General features: G+C 41.2%; 1 protein-coding gene across 5 annotated transcripts in view; it reads left to right on the forward strand.

Moving 5' to 3' along the window:
* The window catches only part of IMPG2 (interphotoreceptor matrix proteoglycan 2), a 60,456-nt gene that overhangs the window by 9,865 nt on the left and 28,294 nt on the right, over window positions 1-22,297 (forward strand). For all 5 annotated transcript variants that reach the window (XR_008730759.1, XM_055701280.1, XM_055701279.1 and 2 more), the window contains exons 3-5: window positions 6,611-6,777; window positions 17,181-17,212; window positions 17,309-17,332. Coding sequence is in view for 4 of the 5 variants with exons in the window: in XM_055701280.1 (XP_055557255.1) it covers window positions 6,611-6,777; window positions 17,181-17,212; window positions 17,309-17,332 (223 nt within the window). In the remaining variant the exon portion in view is untranslated. The remainder of the gene's footprint in view (window positions 1-6,610; window positions 6,778-17,180; window positions 17,213-17,308; window positions 17,333-22,297) is intronic.

Genomic DNA, 22,297 nt, shown 5'->3' on the forward strand with positions numbered 1-22,297 from the left:
CCATGGCTCAGGGTTAATACTGCTCCTCTTTGCAACCTCTGAGGTGTAATTACTATGGTGGCTACCTTTCCTAAATTGTTTGCATTTTTTCCTCCTGTGATCTACTGTCTTAAAAAATTAAGTGTATGCTCGTAAATACATCTTCTTTTCACACGAGTAGATCAGATAGTCTCTCTGCCAGAACTTTTTGTCAGCCAGAGCTTCAGATAAAGCTGAAAATCTAAATATTAGTGCTCAAAGATACTGACCAAAGAAGGAAGTAGACCATATTTTAATTAATATGTCATAGCTGATGAGAGACAAGGACATTTTGGAACTTTAGAAAGAATAAAAGTTACTTCTCAGGAATGAAGTTTTGTGCATGATTGTAATACCTAGAACTGGTAATTTTGGGTGTACAGCACTGAGAGATCTCATTTCCCCCTTTCTTAGATACTTCAAATCTATTTACTGAAGTGTTAGAAATAATGATGTTATATTCTGTACATGAACAGAGTTAAGAGTGATGTTTCAATTTGATACTGAAATCATAAATATTATGAATTATTCAAATCTTGCTGAATAATGATGAAACAAACAGTCAAAAGTCATAAAAAAAATACCTGGCTAAACAAGCATACAATAAATAAAGTGTCCAGCTGAGTGAGCCTTTCCTTCTTGTTTCTCCCTCATCCCTGGCACACGTTAAGCATAACTTGTACTCAGCCAATACATTTCTGAGCTGTATTTGTAGAAGGTCAAGTTCTGTCTTCCTCTGTGTTTCGATTTTTAGATGTCAGCATATGCTTCTAAAAAGCTTGACTTTTCCCATAAATGACACTCCTCTCTAGTTACTGAAATACTACAGGTGGGAAAAGTTTAGTATGTTAGTGTTCAAAGAAAAGAAACAGTGTCATGTGGATTAGCTAATTCACATTCAACTATTTTAATTTAAAATCCTGGTTTGGTGTGTATATTGTTTGGCCTATAACATAGCAAATTTTAAATGCAGCAGTGTTTCACCAACAGGTGAAATGTGTGTGTATATTAGTTTGTTTAGTGAGTGCTAATGAAGTCTTTGCAGGAAAGATCTCTCAGGAGGCGTCTGTGAGTCTCCCTGTCACTGTGGTCCTTGTCAAAACCCACTGTGATTAAGCCATTCAGTTGTGCAGAAATTAAGAGAAGAGTTCGCCTTATATTGCCTCATAATAGAGTATTTCAGCCTGATGCAGTGCTCCTAGCCACTGTGCACAATTCAACTCTTAAGAAGCACTGATGGGATTTAACTGGGATTAAACCCCAGCACTGCCCACTTACACAAATGGCCAGAAAGCCATCCTACCCCCTACTAGGTGCCCAGTGCTGTCATGTGGTGCCCCTTCTGTTAACCTCAGAAATCCCTGAGCACAGACTGAGTGTAATAGGCTAATTGTCTCTCATTTGAGAGATAAACGCATCCTGAATGGTAAAGCTGGAGCTACAGAGATGTTGTATCCTGCCCAGGTGCATGAGAAGTAGCTATACAGGAGAATATCAGAGGAGACAGACATACCATCTCATCTGAGAGAGATGAGAGATCTTCGCTGGAGGTTTTGAAAATAGTGATGACGTTTTCAGGAAAGGAAGCTTCCAATATATTTTTTTTTTCCCCACACACTTTCCTGCAGATTTATAGGACTGAAAAAAGCTTGTGCCTACCTGTGTGGAATTTCTTCGGCTGAAACAATTTGTCTGAGGCTTTTCAGGATATTCTTTATTATTTGTATGTATTACTTGAGTGTAAACACTGCATTTGAAGCATATAAGCTCCTAAGGGCTTTTCGGATTCCAGAGTAGATATGCTGTGATTCACATAGTCTTACTATGTGTCCAGCTTTCTGAGGCAGCCTTTAAAAGCTGTTACAGCCTTTAAAAGTCAAGACCTTGCTACTTCAAGTGCCTGTGACACTTTGCTCAAGTGGAAGTTTGCACAAGGGCATAGGCCAAACATGCTGATCTTTCAATTTTTCCTGCCTGGTCTCTCGCCTGGAAGGTGATTATCTCAGTGATAAGCTAATTGACTTCTAATTTCTGAGGCATTTCAGGATGGAGTATATGCATGCAAAAGGTACTTTGGAGAAAAACTGCAGAACGAGCAGTCTGGTTTGCATTGGTTTGAATTTTGGATTATTGCATTTGCTGGTTACATGTCTCCTGTATACTCGCTGCCTTTCCTGTAGACAGCTGTAACAATCGCATCTCTGTAGCAGGGAGCCCCTCCTCTCTGTCTCATAGCCCTTTGTTTTTTTAACATTTGAATTCTTCAGAGGAAAATGGCAAAGTCGGTGAGAGATCAGTTAACACTAAAATACAAGTTAGTTATTGCCGCCCGCAGCCATGGAATGAAGACAGTCGTTTTCTAGAGGAGCTTACCTTCCTGCTCACATGTAGCTTCAAGGCTCTTAGCTCACTGCCTTAAAAGATTGATCTCGATTTTATGATGCTTTTAATCAGTATTGTTTGCCAGGGATTAGAGGCGTCATCGCAAATCCTGTCTCCTCCAGGGCCTGGTGCTGCTAATGCTGTCCTGTATATCTGTGCCTGTGGCTATCCCTGTAGCAGGCTAGTGAAAGTTTGGCACGACATCTAGCCATGAAGACAGGCTCTTCTCACATGCCCGAGGACTGATCGTGTGGGTGGCATGTGGCAGCACTGTTGGGTCTGCTCAGTTCTTCCTCATCCTGGCAGGGCTGGCTGCATGGCTGGCTGGTGTTTAAGGGTTTTGCAGCTAGTCTTAGAAACCTGTTTCCTGGAAAGATCATAGCACAAAGCCTGTACAGCAGATTTTACTTAATAGTTTTGGAGTATGTTAACGCAGCATATTGTATTAAGCAAGCAGCTTCAGTCGTAACTCTGGACCGTTGTGCTCCTCTCAACTCATTGTGAGCTCTGATGCTGCAATTTTTCCCCATTCCCTATCTGCTTTTAAACATTGTATATTTAAAAATCAAAGTTGCATTTGTAGTCAAAAACATTACTGGTAAACCTGTTTGGTCCCGTGTCCTGTGTCTTCCCCCCCCCCCCCCCCCCCCAGCTCTCATATTTTCTATTTTTGTTTCAAGGAGTTGCTATTTTAAATATTGATCAATAGTTGCTTCGTTTATTGTCAGTATATGTAGATGGTATATGTGGCAAAAATACTGGCAAGTTGCTGAAAGGTCAGAAAGGAAAGATAGTGAGTTATTTTTATCCAGTAAAAAATAGTTATTTATTAAGTTTCCAGTCAAGCCCTGTTTAACTTTGTTTACATTTTTATGTCTCCAAGTTTTGTCTGCAGAGTCTCAGAATGCTTATAATCTAGTTACGAAAATCAGGGTTTTCTTATATGGAAGTTGTTAAGAATTTGTTGGTAAGAAACTTTGAAAAGCCTCCCTTGCCAGCAGACAGCCTGCCAGAGAGAAGGCTCCACCTTTTTTACAGTTAATCACATTTATTAGGCAACTTGAATGCACTGTGAGGGTGGTGTCTCATTTCCCTGGGTGGCCACATCGAGGAAGCTGTGATAAGAGCTGTCACCCTCTTTGATACACCTGAAGGAGAGAGGGGAGATAGAATCATGCCTGTCTCTTTACATGAATGTGATTCAAACCACACTGAAGAAAACTGCACTGTTCTTTTTCTGTGCTTGGAGTGGCAACTCTCATCTCACTACAAAACATTGAAAAAGTGTATGAGAAAGAAAGAGCGAAACAAAATTGTTCCTTTTCTTAGCCAGGCTATGTCAACACCATGTACATAAGCGTGTCTGGGGATGGCTGTTGGGTGGAGCCCTTACAACCTGGATTTGTTATCCTGCAAAGCAATCTCCTGCTTTACAAACTGGACAGTTGAAATAAACAGGACAAGGACAAGATGGGCTGTGTGCCAACAGGGTTGTGAGGTGACTGTGTGTGGCAAACAGCTCACCGTGGCTGTGGACACAGTTCCCTGGGCAAGGCTAGCAGAAGTGTTTAAATGGCAGTTGTGATAGCTCTTTGCCTGGAGTCTTTAAATCCTCGCTGCATGTCAGAGCTAACAAGCTCCCAGACTGTTCAGAGGGAAGGCATGGGCCAGCGTTTTCCTTCTGAATACAGAAGCAATTTGCACCATGTTGTCCAACTTATTCCTGCTCACCACAGTGGAAACGGCTAGATAGGACACAGGCTAGAGGGGATGGAACGCGACTCCTTATCCGCATCCTCCTTTTCTCCTTCCACAGAACATACGACCCTGTTCTGACAGCTTAGGTCTGATTAATGGGCTTGGAGCCCACAGGTGGCACAAAGCCTTTGGGACTGGAATTCAGTGGGGTGTCTAATTCCAGATGAAAGGACACACAACAGATCCTTAAATCTGTGGGAGCTGACTGGGGTAACTGTTCGTATGGCAGCAGCTTGTGTTCAGACAAGACACTGTCTCATCACATTTATTTTGAAAAGGAGATTAATCTTATTGAAGAGCATTAAGGAAAACTGCCTTCAATTATTACTGCCAATATTTACTTGCAACTGGAAAGCCAGTCCTTGGCCTGTTACCATTTGAATACTGTAGGATTAGACAGTGCCACTGCAATGTATTTGCAAGCTCTTGCCATAGCTTTGACTCTTACTGGTAGCCTGCTGAAGGCTTACCCCAGCCACAGGGAATCTCATTGCAGGACTGTTGCTGTACAAAGCTGGAGTGAAAGATCCCTCAGCCAGCATGCAGGATACACACGCTGCCGAAAGAAATGAGAGCAATATTCCTTAGTGTAGGCTTCTGGATTTGTAACTAGACTTTGGTCTTTTTCTGGATGCCCAGCTCTTACGAGTGGGATGGTAGAGAGGATACTACAGATGTCATTCTGCTTCAGAAAGCTTATTAGTACTCCAGCAGGATCCAGAAATCCCAGAGCAGGATTATGGCTTCATTGCCTGAGGTCTGTGCAGAGGTCATACAGAAACATAGTGACTACCTCAGAGCTGGTGGCCTCCTCGGCTGCCGTGGGAGCAAGTGTAACTTGAGGGGCAGCGTCAGGGGATGCATGGATGCTTGTAAATTTGGCTGGTTATTTCTGATCAATAAAGATGTGTAAGCAAAACTGACTGGAAGCATCTCCAATACTCCTTACCTCATTACTGTGTCTTACAGATTAAGTTAACTACCTGGAAGCTAGAGGGCTGCTAGAGAAGTAATATACTACTGACAGTTAATAATTCAGAGTCTGAGGGTGGTATTCTTCTCTAGTCACACATACTGAATGAGCTGCAAGGCTAACCTCCATGCAGGAAAGTTGCCCGGAGTGTGGCATGCAGTGCCTTTGTTTCTGTAGAGTTCCACAATGGAGAAACAGTCCCAGCTGCTCTGACAAACTGCAATTCAGGGTGAAGAAAAGAGCTTTTTCTGCATGGTGCCATGCAGCATGCCAGAATCCACTAAGCTTTAAGTGTGTTTAATGGAAGTGAAACAGCTCCTTAAGGTTTTATTTATGAAATAAATTAAAATTAGAATTCCTTATTTATGAAACCTTTGACATGAAGAGAAATGTTCATCTCTTGAATGAATGAAAGTATCTTTCCGTATGTGATCTGTCTTACATTTTACACAAGTACACTTAATCAATTTTGGAATTCGGCATAAAGAGTATCAAGAACAAATGGTAGGAAGGTACTGGGTCTGGCAGTCTGGAGCTTATTTTTAAGCTGATTGAAGAAAATTACTTTCCAAAGATAGATTCATGGTTAGTCTCCTGTAGGGTCTTGCTTATGATGTCAGGACTTTCCCTGAATGCGAAGCATTCCTCTCCTGAACTATGTGTATATAGAAGTAATGAAATCCGATTAAGGCCAAAAAGCAGGTTTGTCTGCTACTACTGCAGGCTGGCATATTTGCTGCAAGTGATTTTTAGAGTTGTTCTCCTTGTAACGTTATTCTCTTCCAGGACACAAGGAAAATCCTATAAATCTTCCAGTCTTCCAGTTACCCTGGGTCACGGAGAGGTCCTTGAGCATTAGGTGACCAGTTGCTCTGATTGGCAAAGAGCATGTGCAGGATTGGGAGATTAAAGCAGCTGGTGTAGTACAAAATAATTTAACCCGTAATTCGCAGACTGCCTGTTCACTCAGCAATGTCCAGCTCTTTCTCAGTGCATACATACAGTAGGGTTAGATCAACTTACTACTTAGCATATTATGTTGTTGTGTCATCATCCTGCCTTGTTTTTCTAATTATTAATGCAATTATAATTTCTGAAAGTGATTTTAAATTCCATGTATGGGTGAGTCTGAAGGAATTGTTAACCGATTAAGCCTCTAAACCGCTGATCAGTGCCACTATAATTCTTAAAAATTAAGTTCTAGCTCTAGTTTCTGTGTGGACGTTTGCCATGCTATTTTGGTTTTCTAAATTTTCTAAAAATTTGACCCACTGATCAAGGACAGTTTCACTCATTGAAAATACTGTTGTTCTTGGGGTTGTTAGAAGACAAGTGCGCTTGCTCTTGCGCTTTTTTTTCCCTTTTAATGAAGTAATTACTTCAGTAAAAAAAAAAAAAAATTGGACAATACTATCCTGGCCGCCCGTGCCACAGAAGCACTCCTGTTGTACTAACACGAGACCTTTCTTGTGCCTTCAGTATGTCAGGAAACAGTCTGGGAGGTCTTCAAGACATTCTGGGATAGACTGCCAGAGCGTGAAGAGTATCACACCTGGATGAGCCTGTGTGAGGAAGGCATGATGAGTATCTTTGAAATGGGCACAAACTTCAGTCAGTCTGAGGAGCACCGAAGTCTGATTGTGAAGGTGGGTGCAGCACCTGATTGGTGTTTTCTTGGAAGCAAGGTCATAATGTCCCACTGCAATGTGCAACTTAGCATATTGCAGGTTGTAATCTGTGGAGCCCTTAAAACGCACAGACATGAGTATCCCAGCTCTTGGATCCGTAGTTCTGAGATGAGTTCCAAAAACAAAGTTATAGCTGATCTGATTGAAGGAAAAACCATGATGGTGAAGAGACCATTATCTTCAGTTAGGTATGTTCTAGACAAGTAAATGATGTCTAGATCCCTTGTCTGAAAAGGCAGCGTGACATGAGGCAGGCTGTGGTGCAGCACTCCCTGCGGCATGTAGCAGCCTTCCTGCTCTGACCTGCACACGCAGGTGCCTTCAGCCCAAACAGCACTGCAGAGCTGGAAGTTCTGAGCAGTGTCTCTGATGTTACCAAGATTATGGCAAAATTACCTGTTTGGTATTTTGTGTGGCTGTAGGTTTGCAATGTCTGTGCACTGCAGTCTGACTGAAAAGAGTGTGGCTATAAAAAGCTTTGGTGTCCTATGAAGGCAATTGGTAATATTGTCACCATGGGGGAGTTGCAGAGGTTAAAATCAGTATATGGCTATAAAAGAACTAAATAAAAAATTGCTGAATGCCTTGGTAAATTTTCTGCTATTTCAGTTGAAGCGAGATTATTATAGCTTAAAGCAAATAAAGGGAACATTAAGCTAAACTAAAGCAGCCTATATCAAATGAAATGATGAAGATGTCTTTTCAGGTGTTTGTGAATTATAAAATTAAGCGCTTAACTTTGTACACATCCAAGATACAGTAAATATCCTAATTTCTCTGGTTGAAAGGCTATCTTAAAATGTATGGTGGCTTATGGGTCATCAAGATTACAATGTCTTCTATTTTTGCAAGCTAATGGATGAGTAGTTTTATGAAACTTAGAAGTCTTAAATGTTTGATCTCGTAGAATCAGTGATGCTCTGCTAGTATGGATGTGCTGATGTTTTTCCTTTCTGCTTTTTTATGGACTCCTATGCTAGGAATGTGCACTAGGGAATGTGAATATAAAACCCATTGTGGGTAATGGAGAGAGGTGGTGTTTCTTTCTGAGCCTGCATGTTAGCCTTCACAGGGGAATGCTAGCCAAAGTTTGCCTCTGATGTCTGGTGGTATGTTGTCCTTAGAAGACTTTGCAAAAAGGTGGAGACAAGTAAAGTTCATGTGAACTTTTTATGTGCATAGTGAATGTATCATTGCTTTATGTAAGATTTTGGCAGTGCGATGATCTATAGTGGGAGCTTATTAAAAGAAATCAGGATGATTCTTGGAAGCAAGGATGATGCATCTAACTTCCCACTGCTGCTTTACTTTTTTGGGTATGGTCGGAGTGTCGATTTAATTGTTAACTTTAGTATTGGCTCACTCTTTCTTGTAGGTGCTCACATACAAAATGCTTGTCAGTGTGTGAAACCTCTTTAAAGCAGCTCTGAGAACATTAAGTCCAAACAAATGCAGCAGTTACAGCTCTGGTTTTAAGAACATTCTGCTAGTTGCTTGCACTGGTCTAACGTGATAGTAAGAGCTGGGGTTCAGCTGATGGGACCGAGTGCACTTTCGAAGGCACTGTGTCCTACCCTCTTGTTCTTTCCACTTTCACCAGCTAAGGTGACCAAGTTGTATGGCTAAGCCTTTTCCATACTTGTAGGATTTTTTTTTCCTCTCGTTACAGCATGTTCATTCATTTGTCCGTGGTTAGCTGTTGCCTTTTTTTTTTTTCTTTCATTACTTAGGTTTGATATATAAAGTGCTAAGCACTTCTTACCAAAGGGCTGCCACATTTCACAGTGCGCTCAGTACTCTGTAGCATGTGTGTGTGATATGTGTGAAGAGTCCACACTCAGTTACTTAAAAGGAAGACTCACTTCTGCCTGGCACTGTGGAAAAGCAGCATACATGGTTGGCAGTAGTTCTTTGTCTGGCCATTGCATACCTCATTATATACCGCTTGTTTCTAATCCTCCTCTGCTGTCCAGTGTCTCTGAATTGTCTGTGATTAACTTCAAGAGTTTAATTTAGAGCCTGCAGCAGATGAAAGCATTTCTGCTTTTCTTTTGGTATATATTGGCTATTACTGCCGTAGCATTGACCTGCCACCACTTGTGTATTATGCATGTTGGCAGTTTCTGGCAGTCTTATTCCAGAGTGTCTTTCTGTATTACTTTTTAGTAGGTAGGACATGAAATTCAGTTTTTAGTAGTGCTGCATGCCATGAATTTTCCCTTTCTCTCTCAAAAGGAGTTAATCATATCTGAAAATTAAGCAAAATAAATCTGTGGGGTTTGCTCTCAATAAATAATAATTCAGCAAAATGATTGCTTTCCTCTAATCCCTGATAATCACTGTTACACACCTACAGATGTTGCAATGTCTGCTCCAACGTGGCTTAGTTCACGTAAAGAAAAATTCTATTTATTCTATAAAGAAAAACTCTTGCTTTTGACACACTTTCTTACTGGATATCAGATGGGTCTTGGACCAGCTCTGATCCCAGCTCTCATATCATACTTCTTTTTGTCAGGAAAAATGTTGTTCAATCTCTAACAGTCCGTCAAAAAGACTTGACTAATCTGGTGGAGATGAAGGCATACATAGCTGGAATTTGCTTGTTTGCCATCAGATGGCTTTTGCTGGTACAAGAGGTGTGGCTCGGAAGGCGAGGCTTGTGCTGCTCTGCAGTAAGCAAGCTGTGTGCCATATGCCGTCTTGGAGAATCGAGGCCTGCCATGGTGCAGTTGCATGTACATGGGTGTATATATACGCATTTATACAGTAATATATAATACATATACTCAGTTTTCATTTGATTCTTAAAGCAAATACTTCCCAGATTTTCAGAAGGAGCATATGAACAGATTTATGCCAACCATAAAATAATTAATTTAAATATTTTTTTTTTTCTCCAAATTGTGATCATGTTAAATGAAAGTACTTTACATAGGAAGATTACTAACCTAACTAATTTATTTGGATATTAAATAGGTTTAAAAAGTGTGGGATTATGTTATCCCTCCATATCTTTTCTAATCTTGGCAGAAATAGAAAAGGAGAAGGTAATTCTAGTCCAAAGGTAATTTTTGTTTGCAGTATATTTCTTTGTATAAATGTTCCTTCATATAAATTAACTCAGCTTATGTTCCTTATTGCGTAGCTGTATTTCGGGGGAAGCATAACTCTGTGTTACGCAGACTATCCTCATTCACCCCATTCACACAGCAGTTCTACACTTTGGGTCATGTGTGTCTACAATTCTTATACTGCCAAAACTTGCCTTGTCTGTGCCCTATGACTGGCAGTATTCACACTTGCACTAGATGATTTTTGAAAAATCCAAGAGGGGAGAAACACCAGGAAAAGAAACTGTTGTTTTCCCAGATGCCTCGTACTTCTGGCTGTGAGATTGTGCTGGTTTGGCAGCAGCGCTTTAATCTGTGCTATTCATAGGAGCATTTGCAGCTGGCATATGATATACTTTGTAAGATACCCACATAGTTGCTGGGCACATTTTTTACTTTATAAATAACTGAAATAATGCAGCCATTCTGGAGTACAGGTGAAACTGTTTTGACACCTGCCATCCTGAAAGCAGGATTTTGTGCAAATTGCTTTAGATGATGCTGCACTGCATGCTTAAGTGTGAAGGAACAAAACTAAAAGAACAGAAGGTGTGAAAAATGTGGAGTGGTAGTAAGAACAAAGATATTTTCAAGAGGTTTAAAAAAGTATGTGTAAAGCACACCCTTATCTAGTTTGTGGTCCTTTAAAAAAGAAACAAAAAACTACCAACCAAAACCAACAACAAACCCCACCAAAAAGCATGATGTGCAGAATACACTGTAAACTTTCAGCTTCTGTTGAAAGCTGCTGGTGAGTACCTTTCACCTTATGACTACCTTGCAAATACCTTGATTGTGTACATTTTTTTTATGGAGCCTTAGGTGATTTCACATTAACTAATAGTATATATATGCTCATATAGCAAGAAATTATGTCAGGTCTTGTTATACACATAATTCATAAATGTACTGTGATTAGAAGAGAAGGAAAAATATATTTCATTCAGCAAAACAAGTAGATAGACTGCTATGTGTATCGGCTAGAGGAATGAAAAAGTGACAATCAATATGCAGAATACATTCGATATTGCTCTGTGGCTGCCAGGTTCCTGCTGGCAAGAGAGGTTCTCTGAACTCCATGATTCCCCAGCCTTTGGCTGTTAGTTGTAGCAATCTTGGAATCCTTATTTCTGAAAGAGAGAAAAGAGAAAGCAAACAAGGGGAATGTAGGTAATAGTGAAGAGGTAACTTCCTGCTGGTGCGTGACACACAAGTCAGGGCTGTGTTTGCTGCTTAACGCTGGTGATGAAGTAGTACCTGCCACCACAAAGAGCTGCAGGAGCTAGTCCATATGAATTATTAGTTCAGTGGATATTTTGAAATAGGTCGGATAATATTCCTTGATGGGTGGAGGAAACCTAAAATATTGATGGTCATACTCATCTGTTTAACTGCCACATATCCAGTTAAGGCGTGGTAGGCTGAGATAATTGTTGTGACCTTTCTGTTCATCAGAGTGCTTAAAGCAAGCTGCCCACCGGCTTGCATGACTGTCATTGTTCTGTTGGGCAGTTGATTTGGGGTCATTTTTTAATTTGTCAAAATCCTGAAACTTGACGTTTTATAGTTCCTGGAGAATTCAGGAAATTTGGGTTTTACGAAGAGACTCTGATGGAAGCTGGAGGTAGGTAGACCTTCATGTTTCCAATACAAGTAGAATCTCCTCCCTGAGTCCATAGCAAAATGCAGCTTGAAGCGTGATGCTGCGATGTTCCCATCATAAAATTCTGTCTGTATCCCACGTTTCCAGTGTGGGCATGTAATAGGGCAAATCCATCCTTTATGGCAGATTATATATCCCAATCTCTATTTCTCCAAACTTCAATCAAATTTCAGAAAATAAAGTTTTAATGAGTTGTCATTCCTTGTAGATCTGATGAGAATCTACAACAACAAGGCATGTTGAGAAAATCTGTCATGAGAAATGAAAAACGAAGACAGTTCATGTAATTTAAGTCATTGAGCAGATACCTATACCTCCTGAGGGCTCGTATATAAATAAATACTCAGCTGTATCTGCTGAGGCTCAATGTGTATAACAAAGCATGTCTGAACAGTGCTGGGGAAGTGAGGTGTGACAACATGTATTAGGTCAGGAATGCTTTCCAAAGGAAGCAGGTCTACGTGGGTTTTGGTTGCTGGTGAGAGGGATATTTGTGCTATTGCGCATCTCTTCATGGGGCTGAGGGCCAGGAGTTAAAGGCAAGGAGTTTGTAGCACGCTTTGTCTGAGAACCAAAAGGCAGACAGTTTCCCCAGGAATCTCCAAAACTGGAACAGGAGATGTTCACCTACCAAAAGACAACTCAAAAAGCTCCTGGGACAAGGTACAAAACCTGCAGTTGTGTTGGCTCAGCAGGACCTTTGTTCAGTATTGACCTTTCAGCCCATCAGTAGCTCTACCTGTTTCATTGTGTTTGGAGCACAGCCTTAACTACTCAGTGACAGACCAGGATAAAAGGGGCAGAAGGCAAAGATGTGCCTTAATGGGTAGCATAATGAAACACCTCCTTGGCATGCTGAAATGTGCACGTAGCAATGTGAAGTATGTGACTTTGTCTGAACTCTGAGCTGCATTCAAAGGTGAGATGTAGCACCCCAATGATGCGAGTAATTTGTAACCACTTACTCCTAGTGCTGTCGTTTCTGACCACTTCGTGAAGTAGATGATTGTCTTCCTAAGGTTCCTGAGGCAGAAAGACCTTTTCTGCTGTGTCACTTCTTCCTGTTCAAAGGTCTTCCTTGCTAAACATTGTCTTTCTCTGTTTAATCAAATGTTCCAGCATCTTTTTGATTGCTGACTTAGATACCTTAACATTTTTTTCTTTGCATAGAACATCTCCAGTTTCTTCTAAATCTTTAAAAAGCAGATCTCATCTGACCTTTCACACACCCCATTCCCCTTTACAGATGCAACACCGATTTATTCTGTTGCCTTCCTCTGAGCTATTCTGCTGGATTTCCTTCACCCCCTTTCTTATCCCCATGCTTACTATTGTCCTATTGACTTTGGCTCTTTCTTTTTGCATTGCAAGTTTTAGCCTCCTATAACTTAGAGGAAAAAAACCCCAAACCTTCATCAGATACATGCAAATAGATTAATTAGTTCCAGTTGCTTCTCCGAGCCTTGTCTCAGCTCCCTTTCATCTCTTAAGCTCTGTCTGTGTTAATTCTCTCTGGTCACTCTCCTCCAGTTCCAGCCTAAATCTTCCTTTTCGGTCTCGCTGACACCTGGCACAGCACAGAAACTAACAGCTGTGAAGCCTGTGCTCATCTCTTCCCAGGCAGAGCTCAGAAAGGATGCTTCATCCTCATCATCCTTGTCTGATCAGCTCCTTTACTTGGCAAATCCGTAGTTCTTGCTTGTTTTCCTTATTTTGCACCTCATTTCTAGATAGCGCTGCCTAACACACATGGAAGAATCACTTCTACATTGAGAGTTCACCTCTGCTGTGGAACCAATTCCTCTGAGACAGACTGGACCCTTAGCTTGTTTCTGACACCTTTCCATGGATCTCTAGCCTTCATTTCAAGTTTAACATGGCTAAAACAATTTCTGTTCCACTAAGCTTTCCCTGCTCTCTCTGTCCTTACTCACTGTAGACCATGTTTCCACTTCCTTTGCCAGGGCTGTGCCTCAGAGCACTGCTCTCCATCCCAGCCTTTCCCTCCAGCTTCAGTCTGGGACATTGGCACCCATTTCCTTGGATTACCCCCAGTGCTTTGGCCTTGCCTCAGGGAGTGTGGTTCTGCCACACAGCGCGGTGAGGAATCGGGACAAGCAAGGAGAGAATCGTTTCTTGGTGTGACATTGCTGTTGGCAATGATGTGTACAGGTAGGTTAAAACAAACGTGCTTGGTACAGTCCTATGCAGATGGGATTAAACTAATACGAGAATATTTAATATTTCCTTGACATTTCCTCCACCTTTTTCTCCTACCTGAAATTATCTCCAAGATGTTTTGTCTTCTGTGCATAACGATAGTCTGTTAGGATCAGACAAGAGTATCCTATAAAACTGATTTTCTGCAAGTTCCTTGAAGCTCATCCCTGCGGTCTGTCTGGCATGTGCTTTGTGGTCTTGTGGTAGCCTGCATTGAATATTATGGACTCTTGGTCATTCGTGATAATTTTGCATTATCTAAAATGGTGGTATGTGTTGAGAAGGGGAAGTGCTAGAGCAACTGACACAAAATTCATCTCCCAGCTTTAGAAGAATTGGTATAATACTGTTATGAAGGTCTCGCTTCAAGAGAATTTTATACAAAGCATCTGCCAGAGGTAGCTTCACTGTGTAAAAGCCATCTCCTTGAGCTTTGGCGTGGTGCTGCTGCTGCTGTGGAACTATTTATAGAACATTTCAAGTATTCAAAGGGTAGAGATGTTAATTAATCCTTGCATTTCCTTGTGCGGTGTGTATGTTTATGACTACATCCTGTTAATGAGGGATTGGAGCCAGAGAGTCAAGGTGGTTTGGCAAAGACTATTGTATACTAAATAAGAAGCTTGCAAATTAGGCATTTGAGAGAGAGGAAGGTAATCATGTTACGAACTTGCAGACTATGCCAGCTTAGCAATAGGGGGATGCTTCATTTTTACATTCTCAGTAGAAAAAACCCAAAGCAACAAAACTAACATTTAACACTATAAAAAACAAGTCTGGTATTTCAGTCTGTAGGACTGATCCAAAATGTGTGAATCTGCTTTTCAGCTCTCTGCAGACTGCAAGAGACTGAAGACTGGGTTTTGAGATCATACTTCCCTTTTGAATTTACTGTAAAACCGAAGATTTAATCTGTTACACAAAGCTGCAAGATGATAGTCATCTTTGTGCAAGCTTTGCATTGGCATATGAGTTTTAATGGATGACTGATAATTCTTTTATGAACTCATTTGTAATTTACAGTTCATGCATTTTTGTTGATGATTTTGCGATAGCTGCACAGCATTGTATAGCAACCAAAGGTCAGGGTGACAATATTTATCATAATTTGTCAGTGCTGCTGTTGAATCCAGTTGGAGATTTTGTCAGAGAAAGCATGGTGAAAAGTCAGGTCATTTAAACAGTAATCCTGTAAAGTTATTTTGTTTCTCAAAACGTGATTTGCAATGAAGAGAGAATATTCTGTCCTGAACTAGGTGAATTAAGAAATAATCCAGCTACCCTACACAGAGGCAGTCATTCAATGGCAGTCATACAATATTAGGCTTCTCTAGTTTACTGCAAAATTGGATGATGATTTAGTAATTTGTTGCCTTTTTTTAAACTGTAGATGTGGAGATGGTGCGTCACGTTTGTTATTCTAGGCCTTGGCCATTAAAATAATAATTTGGCATTTCAGATTTGGTTCTTGTAAGTTGTTCTTACAATTTATTGAATGGCAGACTGGGAAATAACAAGACATACTGGTTAAGTCCTGGGACCCCGGCTTGGGAAGGCTGGGCACCAGCAGCTTCTGGGCTGCCCTGCAGCAGAGCTTTGGCTGAGGGTCTCTGCCCTGTCCCTCAATGGAGCCATCAGGACTGTGCCGACCTCTGCTGTCAGTGCCTTTGGAGGACCAGTGAGGAACGCTACTGGGTGCAGACTACCTGCTGGTATTAAAAAGGTGTGTAGGGACCCTAATAACCACATTGTTTTTAATAGCACCTACAAACTGCCCTGACTGACTGAATATGGAAGAAGGTGTCTTTTTCTAATGAACAAACATGTTTTACTATGTGGGCTACTACTTAACTTTCCAAAAGCTTGTAGAGGGGGAATCAGTCTCTCTGTACCTTGCAGATCCCAGCACCCCAAAGCTGAGTACAAGCACTGTATAGAGCAGTGTAATGACCCCTTAAAAAAAAGCATACCTGAAGTCCAGTAGTTTTAGTGGCCCTGCGTTAGATTTTTTTGCTGTAGACCACCTAGTTTTGCTATCTTCTTTGTCACTTAAAACTGGTCTCACTGTGTCTTAGTTTTTCGTAATAAAGTGTCTCCAAATACTCCATTTAATGGACTTGCATAATAAAGGTTGGCCAAAGGACAGGCTGAAAAGCAAACTAACTGAAATTTATATATTGGCATGCCATCCTCAGGCTGATATCCGGGCTGCCTGCTGTTCTACCTGCAATCACACTGTCCTCAGATGTGCTGGAAAGAAGAGAAGGGTGGTCTTTGATGTGGCTCCAAATCAATAAAGACTGAATTTATATACTTCCTTAGAAATGCAGGTGAAGAGATTGAGAAGGCTAACCTGCTCAAAAAGTCTCTTTTGCCTTGTCACCTCTCCTTCACAAAATGAACCATAGGATAGCTTGGAGTGGCAGTCCCTAGGGCACTAAATACAAATGGGTGTTCTGCAGAGAAATTTTCAGAGTTGTTGCAGTTTAACTTCAAAGTAGAGATTTGAGTTGATCCATTTTGGATTGAGTTTTTACTGAAAAATACATCTACATTGATTACGCAAAGAAAGGCGGCCCAGCAAACCACCAAAAAAATTCCTTTTTTCCCCCAAACCAGAGAGAGGCAGAGAAGTTGTGGCTGGACGATAATCCTCTGTAAGTATTTTATGTTCTGTTTACATTGGTACAGCAGCAGGGTACAGCATTATTTCTCAACATCTGTCATGCTGCAAACTGCTCAGGATCTCCTCCAGTTTTTCTGGGATTCCTCACAAACTCGCGCAATGCCTCTGTAGAACCAGTGGCACTAATACCATGAGAATTTTGATGAGAAATTATGAACTATGTAACCCTGTCTTGCTCTTTATATACCAAAAAATGCAAAAAATGTTGTCCCTGTCACTTGTATAACTATAAAGAAAGTCATTGGGCTAATCCTACTATGTTACTTTAAGCTGTAACTATACTTTCAAAATGATAGTTTTAAATCTATAGACAAGTGGCAGACATAATTCTTAAGGCTGCTTGCTTACAAGGATCTTACTGCTAATGTCTCTAAGGTGATACAACATTGTCCTGCAGAGTAATGTGGGGAAAGGCAGAAAAGCAGAGCATCTGCTGACAAACCGGGTGCTCTTCACAGCATCTATTGTTGAATTTCAGTTGTATTTTGGAAACGCAGGATAAATTTTCTTTTCAGCAGGGACTTTGTTAATAGATTCTGGACTTAGCAAATGAACACAGAACAAAGATAAGGGTGTTATTTTGGCACGTGGGAGGAAAAAAAGTGGTATGAACTGCATTTCAATCCCTTTCACCTTGTAATACTCAAATATACTTAGGGTTTGTTTGTTTGTTTTCTAGAAACTGTCCTATACGAAGGAAGCAATGGACAGGTGAGTGTCTGTGTTGGCCTTGCGTTTTGCTCTCTGGAGATAACAGCAGAGCTGAGTTATGACATTTTGTAACCTTTTCTCTCTTTTTCTTGCCAGCTCCTGCACTGATTGGTCATGTGGGTAAGTAATTCTCCATTTTTAAAGGCTCCCCATCGGTCCTTTCTCCCGTTCTTGCTGCTGCTGGAGTTGATTTGGGCACTGAAGATGAACAAAATTTGCCTTTGTGCAAAATGGCATATTGAAAAGTGTAGTGGAGAAATTCTGTCATTCTTGCATGTGAACCTCTGTCTTGGCACACTTGAAATATCTCAGCCAATGTGGGGCTTGTACTTGTGCTTAAGTATGTCATCACCTTGCTGGCTGTCGGGCACAGACGCAGCCTATTTACCTGAAGAGGTTTAGTGGGCGAAATCTATTTTGGGAAAGAGATGTGTCCATAGTTACTTGTGTTGCTTGCAGGATAACCAGAGCACTCTTTCCCAAAGGCTTTAAGGTAATCCTGGTCGTCATTGCAAAAAAGTGGAATGTTTTTGAAATGCTTTTTAAAAAAAACACTTGAGAGATGTGCTCTAGAAAGAGTTAGAAGGGAATTGGCTGCTTGTGCTCCTCACACTTTAACAAGGCAATAAAAATGAAAATTAGTCTGAACTGTGGCTTCTTTTTACCAAAGTAAACCTGAACTGAACCTGTTATTTTCATGTCTTTTTTTGAACTGAAAGGAAAACCAAGTCAAATTATTATTACTCCATTTCTACTCAGAACTTACTTAAAGTTCTAAAGTAAGTTTAAGTAAGAACTTACTAAAACTAAGCTATTATTTTTAGGACAGTTCAAACCTGACTAACCTAGTACTGAACTCACCTGAAAAATGGGCAGGTTGAATTCCCTGCTTTACAGGCCACATAAAGCTATGATAAAGATGTGTAATTCATTTACTGGGAAGAGTAATCACTTAACAGACTTTAAAAAAAAAACCACAACAAAACAGCCCAACTTCCCAAATTGGGTGTCCTCCATAATGATTTCATTACCACAGCATTATATACTAAAATTAATAAAATGAGGTGATAAGGGAAAAAGTAATTCCTAAGAGACTGGGTTCTCTGTCCTGTTGAGCTGAACACCCCTCTGCAGGCACACTGCCCGAAGCCTCCAGCTCAGCTGGAGCGTACATCTGTTCAGAACTTTCTCTGCTGAGAATGAAACGTCGACCAAACTTCTACATGCTTTTCTCTTCAAAGAGAAAATACATTAAAAAAAATAATCTTGCCGTTTTAAACTTTTTGGGTCTGATTAATTCTCATTAGCATCAGCCATTCTCTAGACGGGCTCCTTACATGAGTGGAACCACATCTTGTTTATCAGAAGATGTGAATTCAGTGATACAGTTATCTCAGTTTGAATATTGAAGACTAAAAAAATTTATCTTTCTGAAGAACTTTGAAAACCTACTGTATCCCTCTGTGTGATCATTTAGGAAATCTAGTAATTGTAGAGACATATGAAAGGAATTAGAGCCAGCACTAACAAATCTAGAGTCACTGCACTGAAGGTGGGTTGGGGTGATTAATGTTGTACTTGTGCAAAAGCCATTGTATCAAGTGCTTTGTGACAGGCTTTAAAGGCGCTCCAGGCAGATAACTGGCAAACTTCACCCAGCTTGGTTTGCTGTGGGGCTGCGTTGCATCTCTGTCAAAAACACACTGCTTCTATCCCAGTATGTATTACTTCGTATTGTTCATAGCTTTAGGATGGGATCTTTTGTTTTCACTGTCAGTTTAAAGTTTGGTTTTACTGTATCTTTTCCTCTAAAAGTTGTTGTTTATCTTGTGCTTGGATGTGATAGTGTTTTGTAGCATAGAGTGTGGTGCAGGGCTGAAGCAGTGAGGCAGAAACAGCTAGATTTGCTCTGGATAATGCAACATCAGGAAGAAATTAATGGAAATTATTTTGGCAATATTAAAAACCTCAAAATTACTCTAAGAGCATTCTGGACATCTCGGAGCGTTCATGGTTTAAGATGTGAAGCTTGTAAGCCATAGTCATATGAAAACAAAGCCATGATTGGCTGTCATGGGTAGAAGATGTCTAACTTGTGTTCCGTCAAGAGGAGTGAGTGAGCCATGTCAGTGCTGCTGGCAACCAACATTGTCATTTACTGCAAACTATACAGGGCCTCTCAGTGCACACTGGAATAAAATTAAGACCTTTTTAAAATGTTCAAAAGAGGTCAGAGTAAGTGTCCGAGCCAGGGTGGCCCGTGGTCCCTGAGGCAAGGCGTGGGAAGCCCAGTGCGGCGTCCCTCCTGTGCCTGGGGATGCCAGCGTGGCTCTGCCGTGGCCTGGGCAGCGCTGCCTGCGTGTGTGGAGGGGCTGGGCCAGTGCCGTGATGTGACCTGGCACGCTTGCCACCCATGTCAGAGCTGGGGGCTGTCCTGGTTTCACGTCTCAAGGGATGGCGGGGCTAGCCTGAAGCACCAGCTCTGGGTGTCTAGATGAGAGGTTCGAGTGAGGCGTCCCTCTTGGCAGGGAAGGACAGGCGCCCCAGAGGATGCCCCAGAGCAGGGCTTCGGTGGGATGCTCTGGCCTGCCCTCTGGCCAGCTCCACTTTCTCTGATGAATGTGCAGAAGCAGTCATTTCAGTCTGGGGGCCTGGCACTAGGTGTGTTTCTCAGTCTGTTTTCCCACTGGTAAGAACATAGGAAATTTTGCACTGGGTTATTTTCTAGAGCAGAGCCCAAGCACAAGAAACTGAAAGAGTATTTTCTTTTTGTGATCTTTGACCAAGCTTTTTCTGCTGTGAAACAATCGTTTCTCTGTAACGATTTCTTGATTTGGGGCTGATCTGGAAGGAAACACAAGGCCTTGATACCTGTTCTCACTTTAACTACACTACTTTTCTAGATTAAAGCAAAACTGTGCTGAAAGCTATGAACAGCTGTAGAACTGAAGCTGTGACTTAAGTGATTTAACACATCTCACGTGATCCTGCCTAGATGTCAGTACTGTGTATCTAGCTGGAAAAAGCTTGTTTCAGCTAGTCAAAGGCTAGGGCAGTTTTAGTGTAGCTTGCAGAAAGGTGGCTTGTACTTGTGTAACTTCCCAGAATAACTCCCAATCCGGCATTACTGACAGTTGTGTAACAGCAGGATGGAAGTTTGCTCCCGTAAGGCTGGTGCATGTATGCACATAGGTTAAGTGCCCAGCTAGCCTGGCCCTTTAAGGAGCCGAGGGATTAAACTGAATACCACCGGGGAGAAAACCTCAAAGGAAAAGTAACGCATAGGACATAATCGAGATGTTCAGAGAGCAGCCCAGTGGGCATTTTAGAGTTTTGTCCCAACGGGAAGTGTGGAAGTATTGCATCAGTTAAAGACTTGCAATGATTGCTGTGTTCAGCAGACTGTTGGGACTTTGCATAGTGAATTTTGTTTTTGTAAAATTGAAGTATGTCTTGTGACAACAGGACAGTTGTTCTGTCTAATTCCTGGGGTGTCAAAAGCCAGATCTTGAGAATCAACTGAAGGCAAAGGAGGCACACAAAATTCCTGCAGTAGCAAACTCAGTGCTTTTACATCATAGACTTGCTTGAGTGCTGTATGCACAATAACAAACTGGAGGAAAGATGAGGAGGATGGGATACTTGAAAAGGATGAATAATAATGCACTGCTTTGTCATTTCTTCAGAAGTGACATTCATGTTAAACAAAATAGAAGCATGTGTCCTTTCTGACGTACTTGCTGATTCTAGAGTCACTGAAATTAGTCACAGTAAATCACATCCAGACTTCCTTTGTTCTGTCTGTGTTCTCTGCTTTGAAATATATTGGCAATTTTAGGATCTGTATTTCATCAGTGGTGGCAGCAATGGTTGGTGATATGGGCTCAAATTCCGTATCAGTTATCTAAATGTGCTTAATGAAAGAAGGAGTTTGCCTGCCATGCTGGGATCATTTCAGCAGGTCTGAGTGCAGTGGAGACATACCTGGGCTTCTTTACTGTCTGCATGTGAACTTGGCAATGGTATTGCTCCTTTCAGAAATTTTTGAGCATCTGCACAGCTTTACCCCAATGTGAAGAGTTCCACGCTGCTCCTCTGCAGTTGTGTATTTTCTTCTGTGCTCCCTACTGTGAGGTAGCAAATAAAAGGTTTGTCCTGCTTTAAAACTAAAAGAAGTCAAAATTCAAGAATTACCTAAATGAAAATTAAGGTAAAAGCAAGTACAATTTAAAAGGAAAAGGATCTACATACCAGGCTCAGTCTTTCATTCTTGCATAAAAATACCTCTGAAATCACGTACTTGCTTAGTTCAAGGACATGTGATTAAAATATTGAAAAAGGAGAAAATTGGACTGTGAAAGGATTTTCCCTTCTTTGTGCAATATGAACACTGAAATAATAATGTTTAAGATAAATAAATGTTTGACATAGCAAATTAGTCTTTAGGACATTCAAATTGATAAACTATGTCAACCATTGATAGACTGATGGACGTCTGGAACGTGTAGTTCAAATCTGAAGATGTTACCTGCTTCAGCCACAGAGCTGGGTTTGTGTTAAATGCTGAGGAGTGATGTAGGGGAAAATGTGACTAACGCCTTTAAAAAATGTCATGGGCAGGTGCAGTGGTCTCACCAATGCCTCATTTGACAGATCCAGAGTGTTATTTCTCCTTAGCAACACAGTATGGCTGCACAGAAAGAACTTGTTTAGGCTCTGCAGTTGCCCATGGGCCAGTGGGACCCTGTGTGTGCTTTGGTGGGTCTTCCTGATGTGACTGACATTGCACAGAAGTACACACCGTGGGGTCTGAAAAGGGGGAGTAGCAGCCTTATTTGTGAGCCATGCTTGCTGTGTTAATACCTATAGGCTATCCATAGGCACTGTTTGCTTCAGATCAACTTCTGAGGCCCTTATGGGTCTTGCCTTATGCCAGCCTAGATCCCGGCGTCTAACAGCTGCATGATCTGAAACCGGTTGTTTCTGCCAAGGAAACATAGTGCAGTGTTGCTTGTTCTGCTGCTTAGATGTCTGCTTGTATACATTCCTTCCTGCCTCTCCATACATATGTGTATGTTTTTATAT

The sequence above is a fragment of the Falco cherrug genome, chromosome 2 (genome assembly GCF_023634085.1).
Source record: "Falco cherrug isolate bFalChe1 chromosome 2, bFalChe1.pri, whole genome shotgun sequence".
Lineage (NCBI taxonomy): Eukaryota > Metazoa > Chordata > Aves > Falconiformes > Falconidae > Falco > Falco cherrug.